At 39.2% G+C, this 24,619-nt stretch overlaps 1 protein-coding gene across 3 annotated transcripts in view; it reads right to left on the bottom strand.

Annotated features, from left to right (window-relative positions):
* The window catches only part of LOC115738228 (linoleate 13S-lipoxygenase 2-1, chloroplastic-like), a 52,486-nt gene that overhangs the window by 11,677 nt on the left and 16,190 nt on the right, over positions 1 to 24,619 (bottom strand). The window contains exons 1-9 of one of the 3 annotated variants that reach the window (XM_030670791.2): positions 20,271 to 20,738; positions 18,949 to 19,217; positions 17,371 to 17,608; positions 16,680 to 17,000; positions 16,337 to 16,422; positions 16,065 to 16,175; positions 15,612 to 15,916; positions 15,093 to 15,359; positions 14,168 to 14,942 (exon numbers count right to left, since the gene is read on the bottom strand). The exons of 1 other annotated variant lie outside the window; for it this stretch is intronic. In XM_030670791.2, coding sequence (XP_030526651.1) covers positions 14,183 to 14,942; positions 15,093 to 15,359; positions 15,612 to 15,916; positions 16,065 to 16,175; positions 16,337 to 16,422; positions 16,680 to 17,000; positions 17,371 to 17,608; positions 18,949 to 19,217; positions 20,271 to 20,625 — 2,712 coding nt within the window. In that variant the 5' untranslated portion in view covers positions 20,626 to 20,738 and the 3' untranslated portion in view covers positions 14,168 to 14,182. Of the gene's footprint in view, positions 1 to 14,167; positions 14,943 to 15,092; positions 15,360 to 15,611; positions 15,917 to 16,064; positions 16,176 to 16,336; positions 16,423 to 16,679; positions 17,001 to 17,370; positions 17,609 to 18,948; positions 19,218 to 20,270; positions 20,739 to 24,619 lie in introns of those variants that run through there. One more of the 3 variants, XM_048284633.1, reaches the window with a different exon arrangement.

Genomic DNA, 24,619 nt, shown 5'->3' with positions numbered 1-24,619 from the left:
CTCATGCTAGATCCTACAATGAGCGTATCATCCATATATAATAGTAAAATAATATAACGGTCATCAAATTTCTTGAAGTAACAGTAGTGATGTATTTCACTTTTGGTGAGCTCGTTAGCACACATAAATGTGTCAAATTTCTTGTATCATTGTTTAGGAGCCTATTTCAAGCCATACAGACTCTTCTTTAGCTTGTAGACATAATTTTCTTTCCTAACAACGGGAAAAAATTTTGGTTGTACCATGTAGATAGCCTCGTCTAACTTACCATGGAAGAATGCAGGTTAATATCTAATTGCTCCAGATGTAAATCCTCAACAACAACATACTTAACACTAGGCTGATAGTTGTCAATTTCGCAACTAGAGAGAAAATCTCTCTATAGCCAATCACTTTCTTTTGCTAAAAATTTTTTACTACTAACCTTGCTTTGTACCTCTTTTAGCCATGAGGTTCTTTTTTGACCTAGTACACCTACTTATTCTGCAACACGTTCTTCTCATTTGGTATCTAAGTTAATATCCAAGCTTTGTTTTGTTGGGGGCTAGTTTTATCACCTAGAAGGGAGTGAATAGGTGATTACAATGAACTTTAGAAATCAATACGAAATTTAAGCAAGTAAACTCAGAGTTTAATTTAGAATCCGAGTGAGAGCAAGATCTGAGATGTTTTAGAGTTAGTAACATGCATAATTCAACTATCAAATTAAAATGACAAGGAGTTCAAGAAATGGAGAATTTGCACATAAAATTTATAGTGGTTCAGCTTTGTTCAAGTTTACGTCCATTTCTTCACGCTGGTAGCCAATCTCTTGGATTCCACTAGTGAATAGCTTAAAGGTTATAACATCTTGATGATTTTCAAGTCAATAGACTTCCCATCTATTACAGAAACACTTGAATGAAATCCTCTAAATTTTACAATGTTTGGATAAAAAATTGAAGGATGTGAAACTCTCTTGAACTTTGGAATTTAAGATTTTGGACTCTCGTACCCTCTTCAGCCTTGAGATATTCTTTTATGGTTCACCTTCAAACTAGCCGTTGCAAAGTTTCTAGAGTTCTCGTTTGGATGAAATTGTATACAAAGGATTTCGTAGCCGTTGAATATTAAAAGAAATAATCCCCTATTTGATCGGATCACTCATACAATCGTGGTCAAAGTTTCCCAAGATGGAGTTCTTCCCGTGGTAAGCAATCCCGATCTTCCTTAATCCACACCCTTGAATGATCTTCGTGATTAATAATCTTCAAGAATGAATCTAGCTTGATTTGCTCGCCGTTGTGATGGTATAATATCTCAATTATATCATCTTAATTGTATTGTATGATAATATGATCGTTGCACATGAAATATTCTCTCAGAACTTAAGCTTTACAACAGAGTTTGAGCTCCTTAAGCAGATTCAATCTCGTGTAATTATTCTATCAACAATAGAATATATTTTAGGATATTCTACAAAATAATATTTCATTGCATTAACTCAGACATTAGAGAATATAGGATTGTTTTGTCAATTTCAAAACAATTAGGGTTTTTTCCAACAATCTCTCAATTTTTTATGATGACAAAACTATCCACACAAATATAAATATTTTGGATAAGAGTTGTAAATAATGACAGTCAATTGCTTCTCAATGATATATCATTTAGTACATTAGCAAGAGAAAGTTATGAGTTATAGAATGGTGAATTCAAGGTTTGAATTCCTTCTTAGAATCTAGTTCAGTTTCTCCTTTAGAGCCTATAGAACTCGTATTGGAGTTGAATAAGTTTCATTTGTTCTTAGCATTAGGTTTGACTATGAACTTTAAAACATGTCAAGTATTTATAAGAGCATGAACAAATTCCATTTGTTCTCAATGGTAGGTTTAATTTCAACCTACAAAACCTATATAATCTCTACGTCATTTAGAACCTATATTTTCATAGCACACTCAAAACCTTTACTTGCATAGTCTTCTTAGATAGTATTTGAATTTGCAAGAAGTGCAAGGTTAGCAATATTAGTCTGTATATGAGAGTATTTCACTCTTCTCTTATGTCATCAGCACAAAAGAAAAGATCAAACCAACATATTTATTAAACCAAAATACTTCAATCAAAGTAGTTCAATCAAACCACCATAGTACTTGTGCAGTAAAGCAACTAAACATCTAAACATTGAACTCAAAACATCCAACTTTAAATAATAGAACCAAATTTCATAAAATAAGCGATTGAAAATAGTTCTATTTAGGAGGATTTGGAGCTACAATTGATGTCGATGGACTTGAGTTTATGTGGAAGGTGCAATGTTGGAAGGGAGTTGAACTAAGGCAAATTTTGTAAACTATTCCAACTTCTGATCGAGTGCATCTCCTATTCTATCCATCTTCTTTCCCATTTGAGACATCTCCAAAACAACTAAATTGGCATTGGAAGACATTTCCTTTCTTAGCTTCTGAAACTGGAATGCCATGTTGTCTTTCATCTCATCAATTTCCATACAAACTGTCTTCCACATACCTCGGATATGCTCTTTCAATTCACCCTATCTATACAGAATTTATTTGACCAATTTAGAGTCTATAGCTTCATTTCGTTCTTCATCTTGAGTCTAAGTTCCAGCATGAGATGACTTCCCCTAAGTCTTAGCTTGCTTCTTGATTGAGGACATTGGAGTGTCCTTTAGAGTAGCATCCAAATTGGTCTTGAGTAAGGTATCTTGTGCATCAGTAGTATCCATGTTCATTTATTCAGTATGCTCCCCCTCAAACTAAACTTCCTTCCGGTGAGTAAGCTTTGGGACGTTAGCCTATTCATCTATACCATCTTCCTTGTTCTCATCAAGGATAGCCCGATACCTATCTTCCTTGTCATCATTGAGGGCAATCTCCTGTGGATTCTCCTCTTCTTCCTTTTCCCTCTCTTATATTTCTTTCTCTTCTTGTTCAAACCGAGCTACGGTAGCCTTTTCAGAAACTATTCTCACAAAAGTTTGGATATCCCGCTCTATCTCTTCATCCGCTACCATCATCCTTTCTAACTTAACCCTTGTAGTAGTAACCCTTTCTTGATGAATTTTCTATCTAAATTCCTCAACACTGAGATTCCCTTCACACTCTATATCATTCTTAGTGTGCTTGCCCGAATTCTTTGAAATGTCCATGTCGGACTCATTGAGGATTATTCCAAGTAGCCTCTAAGCAAGTAGCCTTCTACTTTGTCCTGGTTTGGTGTATTTGTGGGTAATCATTTTTAGTCTTCTCTTTCTTGTGGATTGAGATGAATGTCCTTGAGAAGGTTTAGTCGATTGTTCAGCATTTGCAGCTGCTAATGTAGGAAGATCAAATAGCGCGGCAAATTTTTGCCTTTCTTTCCACTATCTATCTAAGAATTTGTATCCCATCTTGTTCATCATTTGCCCACCAGTGACAAGTTGAGGTAGTTGGAAGAGTTCTGAGCTTGGCGGGAATGTCAATTTTCAAGTACTTGAAGATTCTAGTGATTTCATAACCATAAGGCAACTAACCCTTATTTTTCCTTACTATTCTAAACATATGAAGGATTATAATGCGAGGCAAAGAAAAGGGTTTGCCATTTAATATGGCCAAGATGATCTTGGCTTTCATAATGAGAGACATCCGTTCCGGATGAGCCTTTGGGTCCGAGGCGCTTAATGACTACATTGTGCAGAACAATACATTTCAAAGGGAAATGATTGTGAATAACATGAGGCTTATTTGCTTTGGTGAAATGAGGATTACCCGATAGAGCTTTATAGGCATTTCATCTAAGATAGGGATATGAGTGAAAGTGCGCTTTTCAGAACTTAGAATTTCAGCAAGTTCTCAAACACTCAAGTGTTGTTTTGATCATCAAAGAGAGATAACCGAAAAGCATTTGGACTGAGCATAGAAAAGTTTGAATAGAAATATGCAGTCAGTTCAAGATAACAAGGGGCGTTTAAAGTGAAGAATTCAAGCAAATGCATATTAGAAAGCAACGCTTGAATTTGAAAGCCAGCCTTCTCAAAATAGGCATTTCATCTAAGATAGGGATATGAGTGAAAGTGCGCTTTTCGGAACTTAGAATTTCAGCAAGTTCTCAAACACTCAAATGTTGTTTTGATCATCAAAGAGAGATAACTGAAAAGCATTTGGGCTGAGCATAGAAAAGTTTGAATAGAAATATGCAGTCAGTTCAAGATAACAAGGGGCATTTAAAGTGAAGAATTCAAGCAAATGCATATTAGAAAGCAGCGCTTGAATTTGAAAGCCAGCCTTCTCAAAATAGGCATTTCATCTAAGATAGGGATATGAGTGAAAGTGCGCTTTTCAGAACTTAGAATTTCAGCAAGTTCTCAAACACTCAAATGTTGTTTTGATCATCAAAGAGAGATAACTGAAAAGCATTTGGGCTGAGCATAGAAAAGTTTGAATAGAAATATGCGATCGGTTCAAGATAACAAGGGGCGTTTAAAGTGAAGAATTCAAGCAAATGCATATTAGAAAGCAGCGCTTGAATTTGAAAGCCAGCCTTCTCAAAATACTCAAGATCAATTGGTCTATTATTCATGACAGTTCTAGCAAGCAGAGATTTATAATACTCATAATGAGCCTTAGATCAGAACAACTTGTCCTTTTGACCCTGTTCAGCCACAACATGATGCTCATTTCCTTGAACCGAGACAAAAAAATTTCATCGTTATCTTCTCTCACATTATCAGCATGAGAGTCAATATTTTCTCCTTTAGATCTTTCCTTTGTTTCAACTTCTGAAACTTCCTTAGCCATGGAAGATTCCCTACCTTTTTTTTTATTTTTTATTTTTCTAGAAGTCACATACTTAGCCATCTTGGCATCGGCTTTATCGACCAATCCTTTAGCATTTCTAGCTTCTCTACAAGTCTCTTTCATTTATAAAGCTATTTTGTTTAATTGAGAAATTAATAGTCTCTTCTCTTCCACCTTGCATTCTCATAGTCCGAATCGTTCTTGTGATTTTCCTAGCCAACCAAATTCTTCTTTCTAAAGGAAGAGCAGCCTATTCAACAGGTGTAGGTACCTGACTCACGAATCGATCAATTAGCTATTGTATCTTTTTGGCTTTGGTCAAGATAGAGGATAAAGTTGTAGTAGCACACTCTATTTGTGGAGCATTACTGGAATCCTTAGGTCTTTGTTCTTCCCGACCTTCGTCTGACGATCCAATAAAATCGCGGTGAGAAGGAGTATCGATTGTAGCATTAGATTCTACTCCAACGACTTAAGGCTCCAATCGATGCTCCTTCTCACTACAATCTTACCGGATCATCGGATAAAGGTCGGGAAGAACAAAGATATGAGGATTCCAGCAACGCTCCTCAAATAGAGTTTGCTACAACAACTCCATACTTTGCTAAGACCAAGGCTCGTAAGATGCCACAGATGATTGATCAACTCGCAAATAATGTGCCTATACCGCTAAATAGGCTACTTGGTCCTTTAGGAAGAAAAATTAAGTTCACTAGGAGAATCACACAAACGATTCGTAGTATGAAAATGAAAGTTAGTAGTGAAGAAACTATTGGTTTCTTGATTAAACAAAATGGATTCCTGGATGAAGGAGAGTTACAAAGTTTTGACTCAATATTGATTGGGATGGAAATTAGGTTGCTAGAGAATTGGCTAAAAAAGCTGAGGCAGAGATGGCAAAATCTAGATCATCTAGAAAAGGAAAAGGAAAGGTTGGGGAACCCGCCATGTCTAAGGAGGTTCGAGAAGTTAAAATAAAGGAAAGATATGAATGAGAAAAGGTTGATCCTCTTGTTGATAATGTGAGAGAAGATTTTCCTTATGTTCAAGGAAATGAAGATGAAGTTTATGGCTGAATAGGGCCGGAAGGACAAGTTGTTCAGATCTAATGGTCGTCATGAGTATTATAAATCCATGCTTGCTAAAACTGTCTTGAATAACACACCGGTTGATATTGAGTCTTTTAAGAAGGTTGGCTTTCATATCCTACCCTGCTCTCTAAATTGCATTTGCAAGAACTCTGCACTTTAAACTTTCCTTATTATCCCGAACCGACTGCATATTTCTTTTAAACTTTTATAAGCCCAGTCCAAATGCTATTTAGTTCTCTCTCTTTGATGAAAATTACATTCCGAGTATTTCAGAACTTGTTGAAATTCTAAATTCTAAGAATTACACTTTCGCTCCTATCCCTCTATCAGATGAAAATGCCTACAAAGCTCTATCTGGTAATCCTCATTTCACTATGGCAAATAAACCTCATGTTATTTACAATCATTTCCTTCTAAAATGTATTGCTATGCACAAGGTAGACATTAACCGCCTCGGACCCAAAGGCTCATCCAAAACAAATATCTCTTGTTATGAAGCCACAATCATCCGGGCCATATTAAATGGCAAATCCTTTTCCCCGCCTCACATTATATTCCTTCATACGTTCAAATTTTTTAGAAAAAATAAGGTTTGCTTCCTTATGGCTTTGTGATAACCAGAATCTTCGAGTATTTGAAGATTGATATTCTAGCCAAGCTCAGAACTCTTCAACTATCTCAAATTGTCACCAACGAGAAAATGATGAACAAGATGGAATACAAATTCTCGGATGCATAGTGGAAAGATAGGAAGAACTTTGTGGTGATAGTTGATCTTCCCGCATTAGCAACTGTAGAGGCTGAACAGGTCATCGAAACTTTACTTGGACAATCATCTCTGTCCATGCGAAAAAGGAGACTGAAAAAGATAGCCTACAAATCTACCAACTCGGGATAAAGGAGAAGGCTACTTGCTCATAGGTTACTTGAAAGAATCCTCAATAAATTTGAGATAGAGAAATCCAAATGATGAGTAACTTAGCTATGATAAATTCAAATGGAAATATCATGAACAAAGGGTAGCTACTGCAAGAGCCGAGTAAGAAAGAATGGAGATGGAAGACAAAGAGCTAGAGCAGGACATCCAGACTATTATGAAAATAGTTTTTGAAGACACTATTGTAGCTCGGTTTGAGCAAGAAGAGAAAGAATAGGAGATTCCACAAGAGGTGGAAGGATACCAGATCGCCCTCGATGAAGACAAGGAAGATAAGTACCAGGTTGTCATTAATGAGAACGAGGAAGATGGTACGGGTGAATATGCTAATGTTCCCAAGCTTACTCAACAAAAGGAAGCTAAGAAGGATGCTTAGAAGGAAGCTCGGTTTGAGGATGGCCGTCTTGAACAAATGAATATGGATGATGTTGATGTACAAAAAAACCAACCGAAGACCGCCTTAAATGCTACTCTAAAGGGCTCTCCAATGTTCTTAATTAAGAAGCAAGCTAAGACTCGGGAGGAGTTATCTCATGCCGGAACTCGGACTCGGGATGAAGAATGGCATGAAGCTACAAACTTTGAACTGCTCAACGAAACTCTATATAGATAGGTTGAATTGAAAAAGAATATTCAAGACATGTGGAAAGCATTTTATGTCGAGACTAATGGGATGAAAGAGCAAATGGCATTCGAATTTTAGAAGCTGAGGAGAGATATGAACTCTAATGCTAGTTTAACTTTTCTAGAGATGAAACAAATGGATGAGAGATGAACTCGATTAGAAGTTAGAACAATTCTCAAAATTAGCTTTAGTTCAACTCCCTTCCAACATTTAACCTCCCACATCAACTCAAGCTCCATCCCTATCAATTTCAACTCCAAACCCTCCCAAATAGTAGGGGTGTCAATACCGAACCGAAAAACCGAACCGAACCGAACCGAAAATCTCGCACATTTCAGTTCGGTTCGGTTTTTGATACATATAATGAAAAATAACCATCCTTTCTTTTTTAATTCGGGTTATTTTGGTTGGTTCGGTTAACCGAGCCGGGAATCGAAATGTGTTCTTTCTTTTTAACAGTTAAGATTAGCTATTTGGAAGAAATAATCATTTTTTTCATTTTTCCTTTTTTTCCCCTCTTTATTGCAAGCTGCAAATGGTTAGGGGCCGCCGGCCACACCGGCTAAGGGCCGGCAGCCGGTGACCCTCGCCGGCCATGGACGAGGGATCGCGGCCCCTCACCGAAGGCGGCGAGGCCGTCCCGAACTCTCACCGGCCATAGCGAAGCAAGGGCATTGGGGCCTTCGCCTCCCCAGATTTGGCGTTGGAGATGGCGTAGATGAACCAGCTTAGGAGGGAGCCGACGAGGAAGTGTTGGGCGAACGGATCTCATGTCATGGCTTCCGGGTAGAGACTCGGATCGGAAGGTGATGGTGTAGAGCTTCTCGGCATGTGTGAGTTGAGTTGATGAAGACGAGGATGAAGCGTAAACGGCAACAAGATTGAGAGAGTCGGGACTAGGGTTGGCAGTAATGTACATGTACAAGGAAATTCATCAACCCTCACACACTATCAAGATTTCTTTAATTTTGGGCCCCTCCTCAGCTCGGGTGGTCCACTCATGGGCCATGAATTGGACTTGGGGCCGACGAAGGGCTTTTCAAAGAATCTAGCATATGCAACTTGGTCCTCCACGAGTGACAACGCCCGATCCGAAACGAAGAAGGGGAAAAAAAAAGGAAAATCGAAAAACCGAACCGAACCAAACCAAACCGAATTAGATTTTCGGTTTGATTCGTATTTGGTTTGGTTTGCGATTCAATTCGGTTTATCTGCTCATCTGAATGGTTCGGCTCGGTTCGGTTTTTTCGAAAAACCGAATCGAACCGAACCGTTGACACCCATACCAAATAGAACTATTTTCATTCGCTTATTTTATCAAATCTGGTTCTCTTTCTTGAAGTTAGATGTTTTTGAGTTGAATGTTTAGATGTTTGTTCTACACAAATGATGGTTTGATTGAATTACTTTGATTGAAATATTTCGATTCAATAAATATGCTGGATTGATTATGTCTTTTGTGCTAGCGACAAAAAGGAGAGAGTGAAATATATAGACATATAGATTAATATTGCTAAACTTGCACTTCTTATAGATTCAAATACTATTTAAAACTATTGTCGAAGTATAGGTTTTAAGTTGGCTAGAAAATATAGGTTTCGAAGTTCGGAACTGAACCTACCAATGAGACTAAATGAAATTTTTTCATGTCTAACAAATACTCGACAGGTTCTAAAGTTCGAAGCCAAACCTAGTGCAAAGAACAAACGAAACTTGTTCAAACTCTTATACAAGGTCTACATATTTTGAAAGAGAAACTGAATCAGATTCCGAGAATGAATTCAAACTTCGAATTTACTAATCTATAACTCAAAACTTTCTTTTGCTAACATACTAAATGATATATCATTGAGAAGTAATTGACTGTGATTATTTACAACTCTTATCCAAAATTATTATTTTTGTATAGATAGTTTTGTCATTATTAAAAAGAGAGGAGATTGTTGACAAAAATCCCTAATCAATTTTGAACTTGACAAAACAATCATTATTCTCTAAAATCTGAGTTAATGCAATAAAATATTATTTTGCAGATTACCCTAAAGTACATTATATTATTAAAGAATAGTTACACAAGATTGAATTTTTTTAAGGAGCTCTGACGCTGATTGAGGAGCCCGGACATTGTCGCAAAACTCAAGCTCTGAGGGAGTATTTTATGGGCAATGATCATACCATCATGAGATACATTTGAGATTATATTATATTATCACAATAGCTAGCAAATCAAGATGGATTCATTCTTGAAGATTATCAATCATGAGGATCATCCAAGGGCATGGATTAAGGAAGATGATGATGGCTTACCATATGAACAACTCCGCCTTGAAAAACCCTGATCAATTTTGTATGAACGATCCGATTAAATGGGAGATTCTTTCTTTGGCATTCTTAACGGCTATGAAATCCTTTATATACAATCTCATCCAAACGGGAAATTTGGAGAGTGATCCTTTGGCGACCTCGCTATGGCTAATTTGAAGGTAAATGAGTATAAAATGAGACCTCAAGGCTAAAGAGAGAGTACAAGAATCCAAAATAAAAAATTTCAAAGATCAAGAGAGCTTCACATCCTTCACATTTTCTTGATCCAAATACTGTAAGATATTTGACCAAGTAATCCCACTCACTAGCTTGAACTATCCAAATTCCCCAACATCGTATGCTATTGTTGACAAATCTCGCCGCTTCACTATTATTCATTCATTGAGTGCCTAGTTTGATCTTTTTTCCCTCTCCGCTTGTGCGTGCATTGTACATTTAGAGAATTCTAAATGATGAGACTCTAGATGAGACCGTAGGGCTCGCCGTAGGGAGGGTTGCTTGGTAGGGATTGGAAACAGCCGCAAGCTCGACATGTAAAAAAGCAAAGCAATATCAGCATAGCAAAGAGGTGATCGCATGTCAGACAAGGAAGCTCACGGCAAGTACTGGTCTGGTGCGATGGTGTCACTAGAATTGATGATTGATGGACCCATCCGCTAGGGTGAAAACCCTTTCATGGTTCACTAGGAAAACCTCCAAAACAAATAGACCAAGAGCTCAAGGAGTTCATCAAGACTACAAGGACCTCATCGAGATATTGAGGGCGGTGGCGTCGGTGCTAGATGGCTTGGTAAGAAGCTGATTTGGCTCGGTGAGCATGACCGCTATCAACGGGAAGGACGTTAAGACTAGGAAACCGCTTGCTGGGAAATCACCACACGGGATCGCTTGACTTCTCACTATGTATGATATGTGAGCCCCTCTATCTCTCTTCTTGAACCGTGGCCGGACTCTCACGATTTCCCTTTTCTCTTTTTCACCCTAAAGTCGCTATTTATAAGATCTAACCCTAGGGTTATTTTACAAGAGCCAATATATCTTATTTCCTAATTATGATATTCGACTTAGTCGATGTTCTTTTGATATTCAACTTAGGCAATGGGAAAAAGCACTATAAAAGTTCTAAATCTATTATATTAGTACCAATATAGCCCTAAATATTTCAATTGGACCAATTTAATCATAAACATTTTGCATTGACACCAATTCAGTCCATCCGGCTAATTTTGGCGTGAAATCGTTGGCGTGGACACCAACGGTGCCGTGTAGGATGATCAATGCTGACATTGACATATTTTAATAATATTTTTAATTATTTGTTCTTTTTTTATTTTCATTAATCTCCTTTTCAAGAAGTTGTCTGTCTTCTTCCTTGAACGTTAGTTTTGACCGGTGAGGGGTCGTCGACATCCCTCGCCGGCCCCGAAGAGGGTCGGCTAGCCCTCTTTGGCCGGCGGCGAGGGCAGCCAGCCTAGCAAGATCTAGGTGAAGGCTGCTTCGCCAATCGCACATTAGCTATTCAAAGGAGCAGGCGATTGCACGAATGCTTAATACATACGCCATTCTTGTCTTTGATCAAATTAGCCCTATTAAGGTCAATATCAGAGTTGGGACTAGAACCGATTAGGGTTTTCTTTTGTGGGTTGCATGAAACATACTGGAGATAGAAACTAAGAGGAGTGGAGGAAGGCACGACATCGAGAGTAATCGAAGATGAAGACAGGGTCGGAGATGAGGTGGTGCCATCGCCCGTGCACGAGCTTGCACCTTAGTAGCGTCTTCGGCGGGAGGCGGACCAAGATGCTGACCAGCACGTCGTCCACCTCTCCGATCCCCAGCGCGATGGACAATTGATGTCATTCCGGCCTGAACTAGACCAGACCACACACGGTTTTATGCACAGAGGTGATCGAGAGAGAGAGAGAGAGAGAGAGAGAGAGAGAGAGAGAGGGGGGGGTGGAGAGATCGGGTCAGGTATAATGAGGTGAAAAAGAAGACGAAGATGATGACTCAACGACAAGGAGATGGTGCGTCTTCGTTAAAGAAAAAAAAAGGAAAAAAGGAAAAAGGAAAAATAATTCTTTTTAAAAAAATATTATTAAAACATATCCACGTCAACGTCGATCATCCTACCCGACACCGTTGGTGTCCACGTTAGTGAGTTTGACCAAAATTGGCTGGATGAACTAAATTTGTACCAATGTAAAATGGTTTAGGATTAAATTTGTCCAACTGAAAGGTTAAGGACTGAATTGGTACCAAAGCAATAGGTTTAGGACTTTGTTATACTTTTCCCTAGGCAATGTTCTGATTATTTTCTCTAGTTGGATATCCAAAATATTTGAATTATCTTCCAAGTTTACCATTTAATAATTTCATTCTTCCAACTTTGCTTTATTATTGTGCAATTTTCGGTCATTAAGATTTTAAAGGGGCTTGACCGAAATTACATGCTTCCATGGGCTAAATTCATTTTATCAATTAAGTTCAAAACCATTCACTTGAACCATTCATCGCCAATCCAATTAACATGCAAATTATATTGGCTTAATTAACTACTAATGCAAATAATCGCAATATTTATATCTTATTTAATTACTATTTTTGTTTAGGAGCTAAGTCATCCCTAATTTTCTATACAATAAATGACTAACTAGGCCATCAAAATTTAGGTGTCAACATAGCGATGCTAGTCGACTTGACCTTCTTCTAGGGATTAATGCGCTATTACTACATTTTGGGTGCTTGCATTAATATTCGAAAGATGGATATTTGTTAGAAATATGTTTCGAGTTTGAGCCCAACATGAAACTGTGAATATTTCAAATTGAATATTTTACGAACATCCAAAATCAAGCAAACTATAATATCTTGTGTTGAATATCTTTTGGCAAGATTGGATAAAGTTTGAAATCTACTAAACCTATTGCACATTGAAATCCATGGTTTGACCGTGAAAAAGAAAGGAAAAACAAAAGGGAATCTACGTTGGAGAGTTGGGCAATTTTGAAAAGTCCAGTGTGGACTTGGTCAAAGAAGGAAACGGATAAGTCGAAGCCTTGAAGTGATTGACCGAATATTACTTGAAGTTTTCTTTTCTAGTTTCATGTGGTCCAAGAATTGACATATATATGCTCGTGGTTGGAGGATGATTTTGGCCGTGCAGAGAATTCTCCGTGAGTTGTACGCCGTTGTTGATTGTACGAAGTCTTGAAGCGTCGGTTTATGATCGAGTGCTTGGCAAGGGTTTTCTTCATGGGTTTTGATCGCAAAATTGCATCAAGAATTCAAGTGTCGAAACCGATTAAATCTTGAGGTTAGATTTGTGTAATTCTTTTGCGAGATTGAGAGATTATTTCGTTAGGAATTGAAAGCTAAACACTATGTGCGTTGTTGGATGTAATTGGGGCTTGGGAAATACTGAGAGTGTTTGAGTAACTCGAGTGTGGTTTGTAATCTCCGTGTATCGCTTGATCTATAGTGAAATTCGATGTTGCTCTCACCATAGACGTAGGTCTCTATGATCGAACCACGAACATATGATGTCCGATTTATTTTCATGTTCTGTCTATTTTATCGTTCGATCACTTGGTTCCGCGCAACAACATTAAAAATAAAAGATACATATGTATATTATTTGAATTTGTTAATTCCTATTACCAATCTATGTGATTGTTTCACTGTATTTCCACGTGTTTAAACAAAATAAAAAATAAGTATCATGTCGCATGACGTTTTAGAGTGTCACATGGATGTCGATAACCCAGGCATGGGCACTAGGGTCGGGAGCTTGGCCTTAAGAGACCTGGGCCCTAGTGTCGGTCACATGGCCCAATATAAGAGTGCTAGGAACTAGACTTGCATGATGCCGGCAATAATAACTCCAAGGGCTTTGCTAGCATAACAGTTTTTAGATGATTGTAAGACCTACAGTTTGTTTAATCACTTCTCTAACTCCATCTAATCCATTTAATTTTTACCCCCATCAATTTGCTTGCAGGTGCATGCCCTTCTCTCTCACTTGTGGCTGAGAAGCATGTTTAGCAAATCTATTGAGCTTGCCATTTACCCAAGTTTTTTGGGCTCTGCATTATTATGTAACAGTAGTGGAATATGGTATTTATGAAGAAGATAGATGTAGTGGAAATAACGTCTTATGCACATCGTCACTTTTTATTTTTATTTTTATTTTCATTTTTATTTTTGCAATTTATAGAGGACTAGAACTAAAATTAATCGTTTAATCATAATTCCCTAGATACTAGTAACACGACAAAATAGATCGTGAAATTAAAAAAAAAAAAAGTTGTCCACAAATTAGGATTATCCCATTATACCACACTCCTCTTCTTCCCCAAAATAGAAAAAGTACGTTTTTTTCTCTGCAACCACTGTGGCCGCCTCCACGAACAAGAATGTCATTTGCTCAGATGGAAATGCTGTATGGAACTCCCTTCCCTGTCACGCCGGGCTCGGAGAACGGCTTCAAGAGCTCGTACGGTACAATCCCGGCTCCGTTCCGGTTCTTAGACCTTTGGTCATTGTTCCTCGCATCAATGATGGCCTCTAGCTCCTTCAGCCTCCCGTTGAACCTCTCAAACGCTGCCTTTATCACCGGCTCCTCCTGCCACGCCGGTTCCGGATCTTGTCCCAGGTACTCCTCATCTGGCGAGTGGTTCGACAACACATCGAGGACCGCCATCACCTTCGTTGCCTGTATCTGCGATGGGAAGCATGTGAGCAGCGTGACCTCGGGCTTGTCCCAAAATATCTTGAGCTCTTCTTCAGTCGAGTCCTCAACGGGCATCTTGGTTCGGGCGATGGTGGGCCGGTTTGGGAAGTAGCCGGCGTAGGTGTACTGGCCGAAGTTGACGGCAGCATGGTGGGCGGAGGTGACCCAGACCATGGTGGTGGTAATGTGGATGAGGTCGGACGGGGTCTTGAGGTCAGGCCACCCGGGGGAGTCTTTCTTGTCGCCATGGCCAACGGTCCGGATCTCGGTCCACCATGACTGGAGTTCCTTGTCTGATGCAATACGGGTCGGGTCGGGGTAGTAGTGGTTGACGTAGTCGGTGACCCACTCCTTGATGGTGTCCCACAAGAGGAGGCCGTCGTTGGCGAAGGGGTAGTCATCGATCGCTAGCTTGAGGCCATGGGGTGCCGTCGGGTCCTCCACTGCCAACCCCCTGGCAAGTATTGACACGATCAGGAAAGCAATTTTCACAAAGTAATTTTTTCTGAACACTCCATGTGGCAATCATTTTCATATTTTTTGCTCTCCTTAATTTTGTAAAAGGAAAAAAGAGGTGCGCAACTAATTAATTGATGTGCAATACCTGCTAATCAAGTCATTGGGCAAGCCTTGTAAGTCGAATTGCCACTGCTTGTCATAGGCGACAGCGCTGAGCTCCATGGAATACTTACCGGGAGAGAAGGAGCTCTCAATGATGCCGTCGCCGTTGATGAGAAACCCGCGAGCCAGCGCATTGATCTCCATTGTGTACCTGAAGTGGGGTTGCAACAACTTGTAGATCGGGTGCATCTCGCTCAGTTGCCGGTTTGCCGCTATTATGTAGGGTTCCGTGGCACAATGAGTCCGCAACCTACAAGGATCAAAGCCGGAGAAACATCAGTCACCCTATCAGCGTTTATGCAAATGGGTACTTCTTGAAATAATACCACGTTTTACATGCAAATCATTCTATTGTAAGGAACAATTACGACATTACCTACGTACTCAAATCTCACGAGGAGCCATTAGCCTGCTTCGCTACTAGTATACTTCTATGTATTTTATCTACAATTTTTTTTTGTTTTGTTGCCTGTCGAAAGTAATGATTGACTTATTTTATTACCAGTGGCTAACGAGCTCGTGGTATCCAGAGTCGTGGGCAAGGACATGGGACTTGGCGAGCCGCCAGAGCCACATACTAGTGGAATGGGATGACGGGGTGAACACCTGCTTCCATTGTGGCTTCCCATCGACGGTCGGCGGCCGTGTGAGCTCGATGGCAAGTGGTTTCAACGTCTCATCTGGGGTCAAGAAGAAGAGCGTCCTCGACCCATACAAGGTTGTCCCCTTGAGCTGCCTCACTTTGTTCACATACGGGAGGAGCAGGTCGTGGTAGTCCAACATGAACAGCTTCTTTTGCTTTATGGCCTGCACAAAATCAAATTGAACCGAACCGGAAAGGTCAGGTTCAAGTCAAATTTCAGTAAATGGGGCGGTGGGATTTAGGTTTATGCTCAACCCTAGAGTGCGAAGAGGTTGTACAAAACAATACTTAGTCAAGAGAGTATCCTTATACCTCATCGACTGTCATGAAGCCTTTGATTTCCCTTTCGATGATCTCTGTCGTGATGGCTGATTCAGGCAGACCGTAGATCTTAGGGTCGAGCTTGCTCTTCAAGGGCCATTCCCGAGTACATTTTAATACCACTTGTTTATAGAAAGCAAACACCCACCATGGTGATCTGAAATTTTTTTAGTCTTTTAAGGGAATAATCATCGCGGAAGCTAATTAGTTGTATGTGAGCAAATCATATTGTTGAATTGTGTATAGACACATATAATCTTTACCGTGACCAACTGGATTGCATATGGGTTGATTCCAGCTAGGGTTTGACGAGCAAACTCTTCATCACTTAACCAAAAGAATCTATCTCCTGTAGGGTGCAACAATACAACTAATTACTGTGCAGGAGGAACTCGGAGATGAATAATACATTAAATTTTGTTTGATTGTTGAGGAATAATGTAATTTTCAATAGAGAGAATGAAGGATTATCACGTAAGTTTCTCCAAAAAAACAAAAAAAACCAGTGGAAAGTTATGTGAGACAGCTGTCCAAGCGTACCTAAACAAGTACATAGAATCTAAGTAAAGAGAGTGGGAGAGGGAGAGGGAGAGAGAGTTTGCTTACGGTTCATGGTTTCAGGGGTTTCGAAGCGCAAGACATCTTCGGAGGTATCGGCGACGGTTTTGATGAGCCGAGGGAAGAGGTCCTTGAGGAAGCCCTGCTTCTGCAACGGGGGCAAGTTGACACCTTCATTGAAGAGCTCGTCGATGGCGGTGAAGTAGGGGAACCCTAGGTCGGCATCGACCAGTGCCGTCTCTAGGGATGGCACCAGTGCGTGCACCACCGAGTACACCGTCTTCGCCGAGAACGTCAAGTTCTTTATCGTCGAGAACTGTTCGTCTCGAGGCACGTATATGCTCCCGCTCCTTGATTCCGACTGTGGATCTGCTTGATATTACATGTGAAAGTTCAATTCGTTCGTCAAGATGAAAAACAAAAATCAACGAGTTGCTGCATTGAACTGTAGCTAAAGTAATACTGGCAAGTTTAATGTCCACATTACATTAACAGAGAGATTATGACAGCCAGAAGCATGCAAAAAGGACATGAAATTATGAATGGCTGGCGTTTCTGTGACTATGATTTTACGAGAGAAGAATACAAAAGTTTCATTTTCCAATTGCTAAAAGGGTTGTGCACTCACGCTCGTGGTCCCTCTTTTTATGCTCTTTCACAAGCACGCTCGTTTTGCACCACCAAGAGTTTTAAGGATATTTCGTTAGTCATAATTAGAACAAATAATCTCTCAACTCACCGGTCTTGCACCGAGGGCGCCCGGTCCGGCACCGTCTGGGGTATGGAAGCTCTTTGCCACCGAGCACCGGTCTCTTCTTATCAGCGCCGCTGTCTGGATTCCCGAGGTCGTTGTACACATCGTAATCGTATATCCTGTCGTACGATTTTCTCTGGCCTTGGCCATTCCCTCGCAAGATCGCCAGCTCCCCCTCTCTCAGCCTCCTCAGCCCGCTCGGAGTTTCCTCCGGTAGATAGCACTGCCCCCCACAAGCGTGCGCACGACATCGAAAAGGATAACCATAAAGCTCCAAATAATACTCAAAATTCAGGTAGTGATAACTGACTCTGTAATTAATCTTCCGATTAAACAGATCTTCGTTCTCAATTTTTGGGGTGAAAATCAAGACCCGTGCTATTAAATACAACAAACGATCCAAAGACGATTGAATGAGGGCACATACGATGGTGACCAGCTTTGATCTACTATGTTCTACAAAAGGAATAACATTATGTTAGAGTGTGTTTATTTCGCGTAAAATGAGTGATTTAGAAAATATTTTTCTAAAAATAATTGCTTTATCGCTTACAAATATGAATGAAATTAAAATATTTTTATCATTTACAAAAATATTTAGACATAAATTTCCATTGATAATCAAAAGAATGCATTAACCAATTGTTTTAAACAGTATAAGTCATCATTTTTTGAAAAATATTTCTTACATTATGTACTTTCTGTGAGCAAATGCACCATTAGTAATTATCATGGACGATACGTGACGCAATGGAAGAGATAACAGGAAATTCTTTCAAAAGGATAAACTAAATTTAATAGAATGATAACGTAAAAATTACATAGGGCGTACATCCATTATATAGATAAGACTCTTTTAGGAATTAAAATTACTCAAATATAACATTAAACGAATCAAATCTAATCTAATCAAACGGAATCCAAATCAAATATTGTGATTATCTATATCGTTAAGTTTCCTAAAATTAAAATTTGCCTGAAAACCTATCTAAACGACTTGAAAATGCGAAAATCCATTGTATATCACGGCAAAGCCGTGATTATTGATCAAAATGCCATTTTGCTTCAGTCGACCGAATTTGAGCGCAATCCGAGCTCACCAACCCCAAATCGGTGAAATCTGCCTGATTTCCGACGATTACGTTTTTCCAAAAAATCACGTGCCAATTGTTCTACATCAATACGGTACTTGTTACACATACTGTCTTTGATTCTTTTCCTTTTGACAGGAGGACTCAACATTGAAAATGACATTGTGAGGGTGAGAGAGTTAAAAGATTCATATGAATTGTACGTTTGTCTCACCGATTGATGTTGTGTCATTTCAAGAATCTAATCATCAAAGAGCTGTATTATAGTGGTCTTTATATGCCCCCCAGTCTTGTAAACAAAAACCCTAAGGTTACCAATATACATTATATATTCAAGCCATGTTCCCAAATTGGTTTTGATCTATTTATACATATGTAATAACCTCATGAAAACGAACCACTAAATACCAAAATATATATGTATGAGAAAAACCCTAGGTAGGAAACTATGTTGCTATGGAGATGACCTAACCTTATTGGTGAAGAAGACCCTCTTCTGTGGGTTATCGTACTTGGAGTGAACCCATGAGTTGCATGTGATGCTAACAGGACCGCCCACGAATCCGTCGAGGACGATGTCCTTGAGGTACATCTCCTTGTGGTGCTCATTCTCCACGAAAATCGCCCCGACCTCCCCAAACTGCTCTCCGACCTCTAACTTGCACTCGTACGTCACGTCCTCCTCGTTCTGGCTCGTCTTGCGCACATACCCTTTGATCGTCTTCTTCTCTTGTCCTGTCTCTGTCAATGTAGTTCAAAAGATAAGGACTGTATCTGAATCTTCAGCATAGCGGATTCAAGAGAATGATTGTTTTAATATCATAACTGTAACGAAATTACAGTTGGCTCTCGCCCACTATGGGAGGGCTAGGGTTTCGTGTTAGGAAGCTGAAATTAAGCCATGACAGTAAATGGGGCGAATACAGCAAAAGGTCACCGAATTTGGGGCTTGGAGCTGAATATTACTTCGAAGAGATGATGTTCGCTTTCGAGAAATCGCTTTCGGCTTGACTATTGACATTGGGCTGCTGTTTTTGGATTTATTTCATCTCTGTGGGACCATTCTAGAGGTGTTACTTCGAACATGTACAATGTTATTCGATTGATTTTGCGAAATTACATCCAGGCAATGTTGTTCCCTTCTTGTCCAAGATGCTCTCTAATCAATGCAGGGTAGGACCATCTCTCTCTCTCTCTCTCTCTCTCTCTCTCTCACATGGCAAGGATAACGATTGAATACCATATTTTCTATGTCACATCTTAGAATCTTGGATTTAAGTTATAGACTAAGGGTAGATCAAGAGTTTCTCATAGCTTGGAACTATACATAGTGAAGAAGAAGTTGGAAAGCCATTGCTCGTTTCAGCTTTCCTTTGTCCATTTACAGATCCTATAGTTGCTGGGGCGGAGCTGAAGGCAATTTCAGTTGATTCACTAGCATAAATGTGAAGATAAGTGGAAGTGGCCTCTTCGGAACCCATTGATCGAGTAGTTTATCCGCTCATCATATTATTTTGGATAACATGCATAAGATCTTTTAATGCAAACGGATGTCCACAGAGAATATATTAGTGGAATCATTGTTCATTAAACTATCAAACATTCTTGTCTGCTGCAAGTTATAAACAATTTTGTACTTCTATGATTTTTTCTCCAGACCTAAAAAATGTATTGTAAAGTATGTTAAAAAGATAAAGAGCACGTTTCAATCAAATTCATCCTATTTCTGCCCCAACTTTCTGTTACAAGTTGTGTCAACAAGTTCAAGGCTAAAATCGAATGCTCAATACTTACTAGGGTCAAGCTCTGCACTAACAAGCTCCAAGAGGAACGTTTTCCTCACCACCAGATCAATGATCTTATCGAGCCCTCCCTTTATCCCGATTTCCGAGAACAATCCACTGGCGCTCTGTTTCACGGTCACTACCGCTTTGACCGACAACAACGTCTCGGTAGTGCTGGGGCTCGCCATCGCTTTGATCTTTCTCGAGGCAAGCCCTACTTGAGCGCTTCTATGGCTCTTTCGAAGAGCAGGCGTGGACTGTACCGGGAAAACCACGATCCCGTCATTGCCTTGACTAAATGGCTTGCTTAATGGGAACAAGGTTGGGGAGGCAGATTGGGATTGATGAAGCTGTGGCTTCAACATGGTGATGGTGGTGATGATCGTTTCTGGTGTGCTCTTGAAAGAGAGAATGGGGTAGACAACAATTGCTGAAAACAATGGTTATTGAGACATAGGTATGATTGGGTTTTGGAGAGTTGGTCTAGTGGTTTTTATAGAGTGAGACGAAGAAGGAAAGTATGGCACGTGCTTTATCATTATTATTCTTTTCCTGGGCTTTATTTTGCCCTAAGTGCACGTGCATGGCACGTGAAAATGAAGTAGGAAATAGCGAAGAGAGGAGCAACGAAGACGGTGGATTAGACTTGTCCTCGTGTACCTTACTAAGCAAACTCTCATCGAATTTGACTTTGCATGGCCGTATCGATCTGCCTGCAAAGATATTTCAAAGGCTCGGGAAAATTCAAGAACGAATGTGACGGGAGTTTGTTTTAGGACCCGCCTTGGAAAATTTATAACCCGACCCTTACCACCCGCGTGCTTTTCCACCACTCAAAATCATTCGAGGCATATGTCTTGTCCTTACGTTTGGAATATCATCTTAGTGGAGGTCGTACCTCGTGTTTCGCAAGTTGTGGATCTTTGACCGTGAGAGCTATTAGGATCTTGAATTATCGCTTGATAGTCTTCAGACTATTAGGTTCATAAGCTCATATAGACGTGTCAATCATTCATTGCCGGACTAGGGGCCAAGTTAGAGAGGGTCTGTTGCTTTTTGGGTTGCTCGGTATAATTTTCACAGACACGTTATATTTTACGAATTTTCACTTTGGTTTTGCCGTCTCACACAGATAAGTTAGGTTTTTCCGCACAAATATCTCTTTATCGTCTTTCTTCGACTAAGTTTCTGAATCTGGACCGCTTTTGCGCAATTTTCGGGTCACGATATTGATAGGGTTTCCATCTAAGGACTCATATAGAAAAGTCCAAATAGTTGACCGGCTCTGCACGTGACCTGCAAGCCTTCCAATTAACAAGACTAGTGGTTGAGAATTTTAGAAGCGGTCTCACGATGAAACCTCAGATGAATTCTCTTTTGATAGAGAAAGGAATCGAAAGGTCGCACGAAATTGATCGCAGTACGCAGCCACTTGCAATATCGAAGTGGACAATCTTTGAAGGAAGTTGAAGACTTTTCCGACTTAAGCAACTCAAACTAATCTGTGCAATCATGTCCTTTAGCTTTCTGATTTTGTGGAATCGTGTAACCTCATCATTAACATAATTAATCATGCACGCGTGATTACTGACATGACAACTTGTTTATATTAAAAATGTGTACAAAAGAGAAATGTTGTCCAAAGCTACGATTTACCAAGTAACGAAAAGAAAAAGAAGAAAAGTCGTATTGGTCGATTTTATAGATAACATCGAAACGTGAGCTGGGGTTAAGAAGTATGACGTCCTAGCATTATCCATAATTAGAAACGATGAAAACATGGAGGAAAGTGGTACACGTATAAGACATGATTCGAACAGTATGAACTCAATAAAACGAGTCCTATACAAGTTGGATTGGCGTTGGGCTTAGTCAAGGGTTATCTTATCACACACGGTAAAAAGATTATAACCCTAATCCCAATTTGCACAAGCCTTAGCAACTTGTAATTGACGCAATTTTTGGATATTTGGGGCTGTTTTTATTTTCTCCGCGTCTAAAAGTCATCCATTAGACTCCAATTAATGCGAGCAAACTACTCTAGATGAGGGCTACCTAGAGATGTCAAACGCTCGAACTTAGCTAATTTGTAGAGTTTGCAAGATATTTCATGAGCCTTCAGATGGTCGAATCTCTACATTCGTGGTCATGGATCTCTTTTTCTCCATCTCATCTGTTACTTCTTCTACCGCTGCTCAACACTAACATCGCGACTATGCTTTTGCCACAACTATAGCCATGACAGCATGGCCACCTACAACCCCCCCTCCTTTTCTCTCTCTCTCAATAATCAAAATTGATAGGAGCACTTAGGCTACGTTTGGTAGTCAGAATAAAATAAAATTGTCATATCTAGTGTTTAATTCCGACCCAAGATAAGATAAATCGGATATAAGCGGGATATATGCTGTATAAAATATCTCACGAGAGAGGTGGAACAAAGATAGATATGATTTCTTATTTCTATGTTATAAAAGCTACTTTGGTCGAATAACAAACTTCTTAAATTAATAAAAGCACAATAATAATTAAAGATAAATAATATTTGAATCCTATTAAAACAGAAAAATCAAAATAACAAAAAAAATAGTTTTTGTTTATATTTATTCGTACTATTATTTATATTTTTGAATTTCTTTCTCCTCTATATTATTTGTTATATATTATATTTATTTCATATATTAGGTATATTAGTATTCTAGGTATATTAGTAAGACTTATTGTTCAATAAGTACTTATTAAGGAACGATGGAAAGGAATAAAAAAGAAAAGAAAAGAGAGAAAAAATAATATAAAAAATACTAAATAAAAAATGAACATAATTAACATAATTAATCATGCGGGCGAGATTACTGACATGACAACATTTTGATATTAAAAATGCGTACAAAAGTGAGAAGTTATTCAAAAATGCGATTTTAGAAATAACAAAGATGACAAAAGGAAAGTAAAAAGCAAAAATCGTTGAAGAAATCGTTGCCAAAATATATTTAGGTAGGTACATACATACATTCATGCATAAATGTACATATCGAGCGATGGAGAGAGAGAGACTCAGAGACATCATTTAGTTGGCAAAATGTTATCCCAAATCGCTTGAGTAGCAAATTTGCTAATAGTTCTTATGTTCATGTAGTGACATTTCATTTAATTGTTTACCTATTTTAGGTTAGGATTTCACAGTTTCCATGGCCCGCATTAATTTCACCTATGATAGTTGCAAAAATGCTCCCCATTCTTCAATTTCAAGTCCATCATATATATATGATTTCTGTCTGTACATCAATTGGAGGAGTTTTGTGACATCGCAAAAACCCACATCAAAGCGAAAGAGGTCTTCTTGAACGATTCATAAGTCAAGATCCACCCCGTAACTGCACCTTATATGATGATCAACGTGGGTCGAGATCATTAATGTTTTAACTTCGGTGTACATGTAAGAGATGATATTAAAGACGCCATGTCTCTAATGAAACACTCGTCTTGGGCAGAGGCTCTCGTAGATAGCGTTAAGGTTTTCCAGGTGTATGCTCTTAAGTTAATGGCATATGCCGTACCAATTAAAGGTTCATTTTCACATCACTTGAGTAACGGATTTTATCGGATTTTATATACCTGTAATATTCATTATCACAACACAAAGCAAACACTTTCATGCCTGCATGGACCACGAGGCCAAAACTTTGTCGTATGGCTCTGGCGACAACATTAGTCGATTTCGCGGATAATGTCATGAGTGTGGATAAGATGTATGACGTCCTAACACCGTCAATAATTAGAAACTGTTGAAGTTGTCGTTATCCCACATCGCCCGATAACGAGTCTTACATACTATTTATATTCTTGTGATCTCCCTTCACCTAACAATTTAAGTTTTTTGATTGGACTTTCTAAGATTATATCAAAGCCAATGTTGTCCGCGTATGTAGGCTCACCCTCCATTAGTCAAATTTCATATGCGCGAGAGGGTTTTGAAGTTGTTGTCCTACATCACCCGACAACGAGTGCTATATATTTTTTTCTATTTATGTAGTTTTCATCTATCTAATAATTTAAATTTTTAGATTGAACTTTCAAACAGAGACGATGAAAACATGGGAAGCACTTGGGAAGTGGTACGCGTTTTTCTCTTTAGGGGAATTTTCAATTCACGCGGCATTGCTCGATGCGAAATACGATGCTTCGTGTGCATGCACGAACGCTGAGGAAAGACAATGACCATCAATTCACAGCACTGTTCATGAAATCTTCTCCGTACGATGTTTCTAATTCAGACCCACGCCCTTCTCGTTCTTGAATGGGACGTGCTAGTCCTTCGCCACCATCTACTCGTTTTCTAGTGACAATCCCCAAAAAACA

Source organism: Rhodamnia argentea, chromosome 8, assembly GCF_020921035.1.
Source record: "Rhodamnia argentea isolate NSW1041297 chromosome 8, ASM2092103v1, whole genome shotgun sequence".
NCBI lineage: Eukaryota > Viridiplantae > Streptophyta > Magnoliopsida > Myrtales > Myrtaceae > Rhodamnia > Rhodamnia argentea.
This window is presented reverse-complemented; position numbering and strand designations above follow the sequence as displayed.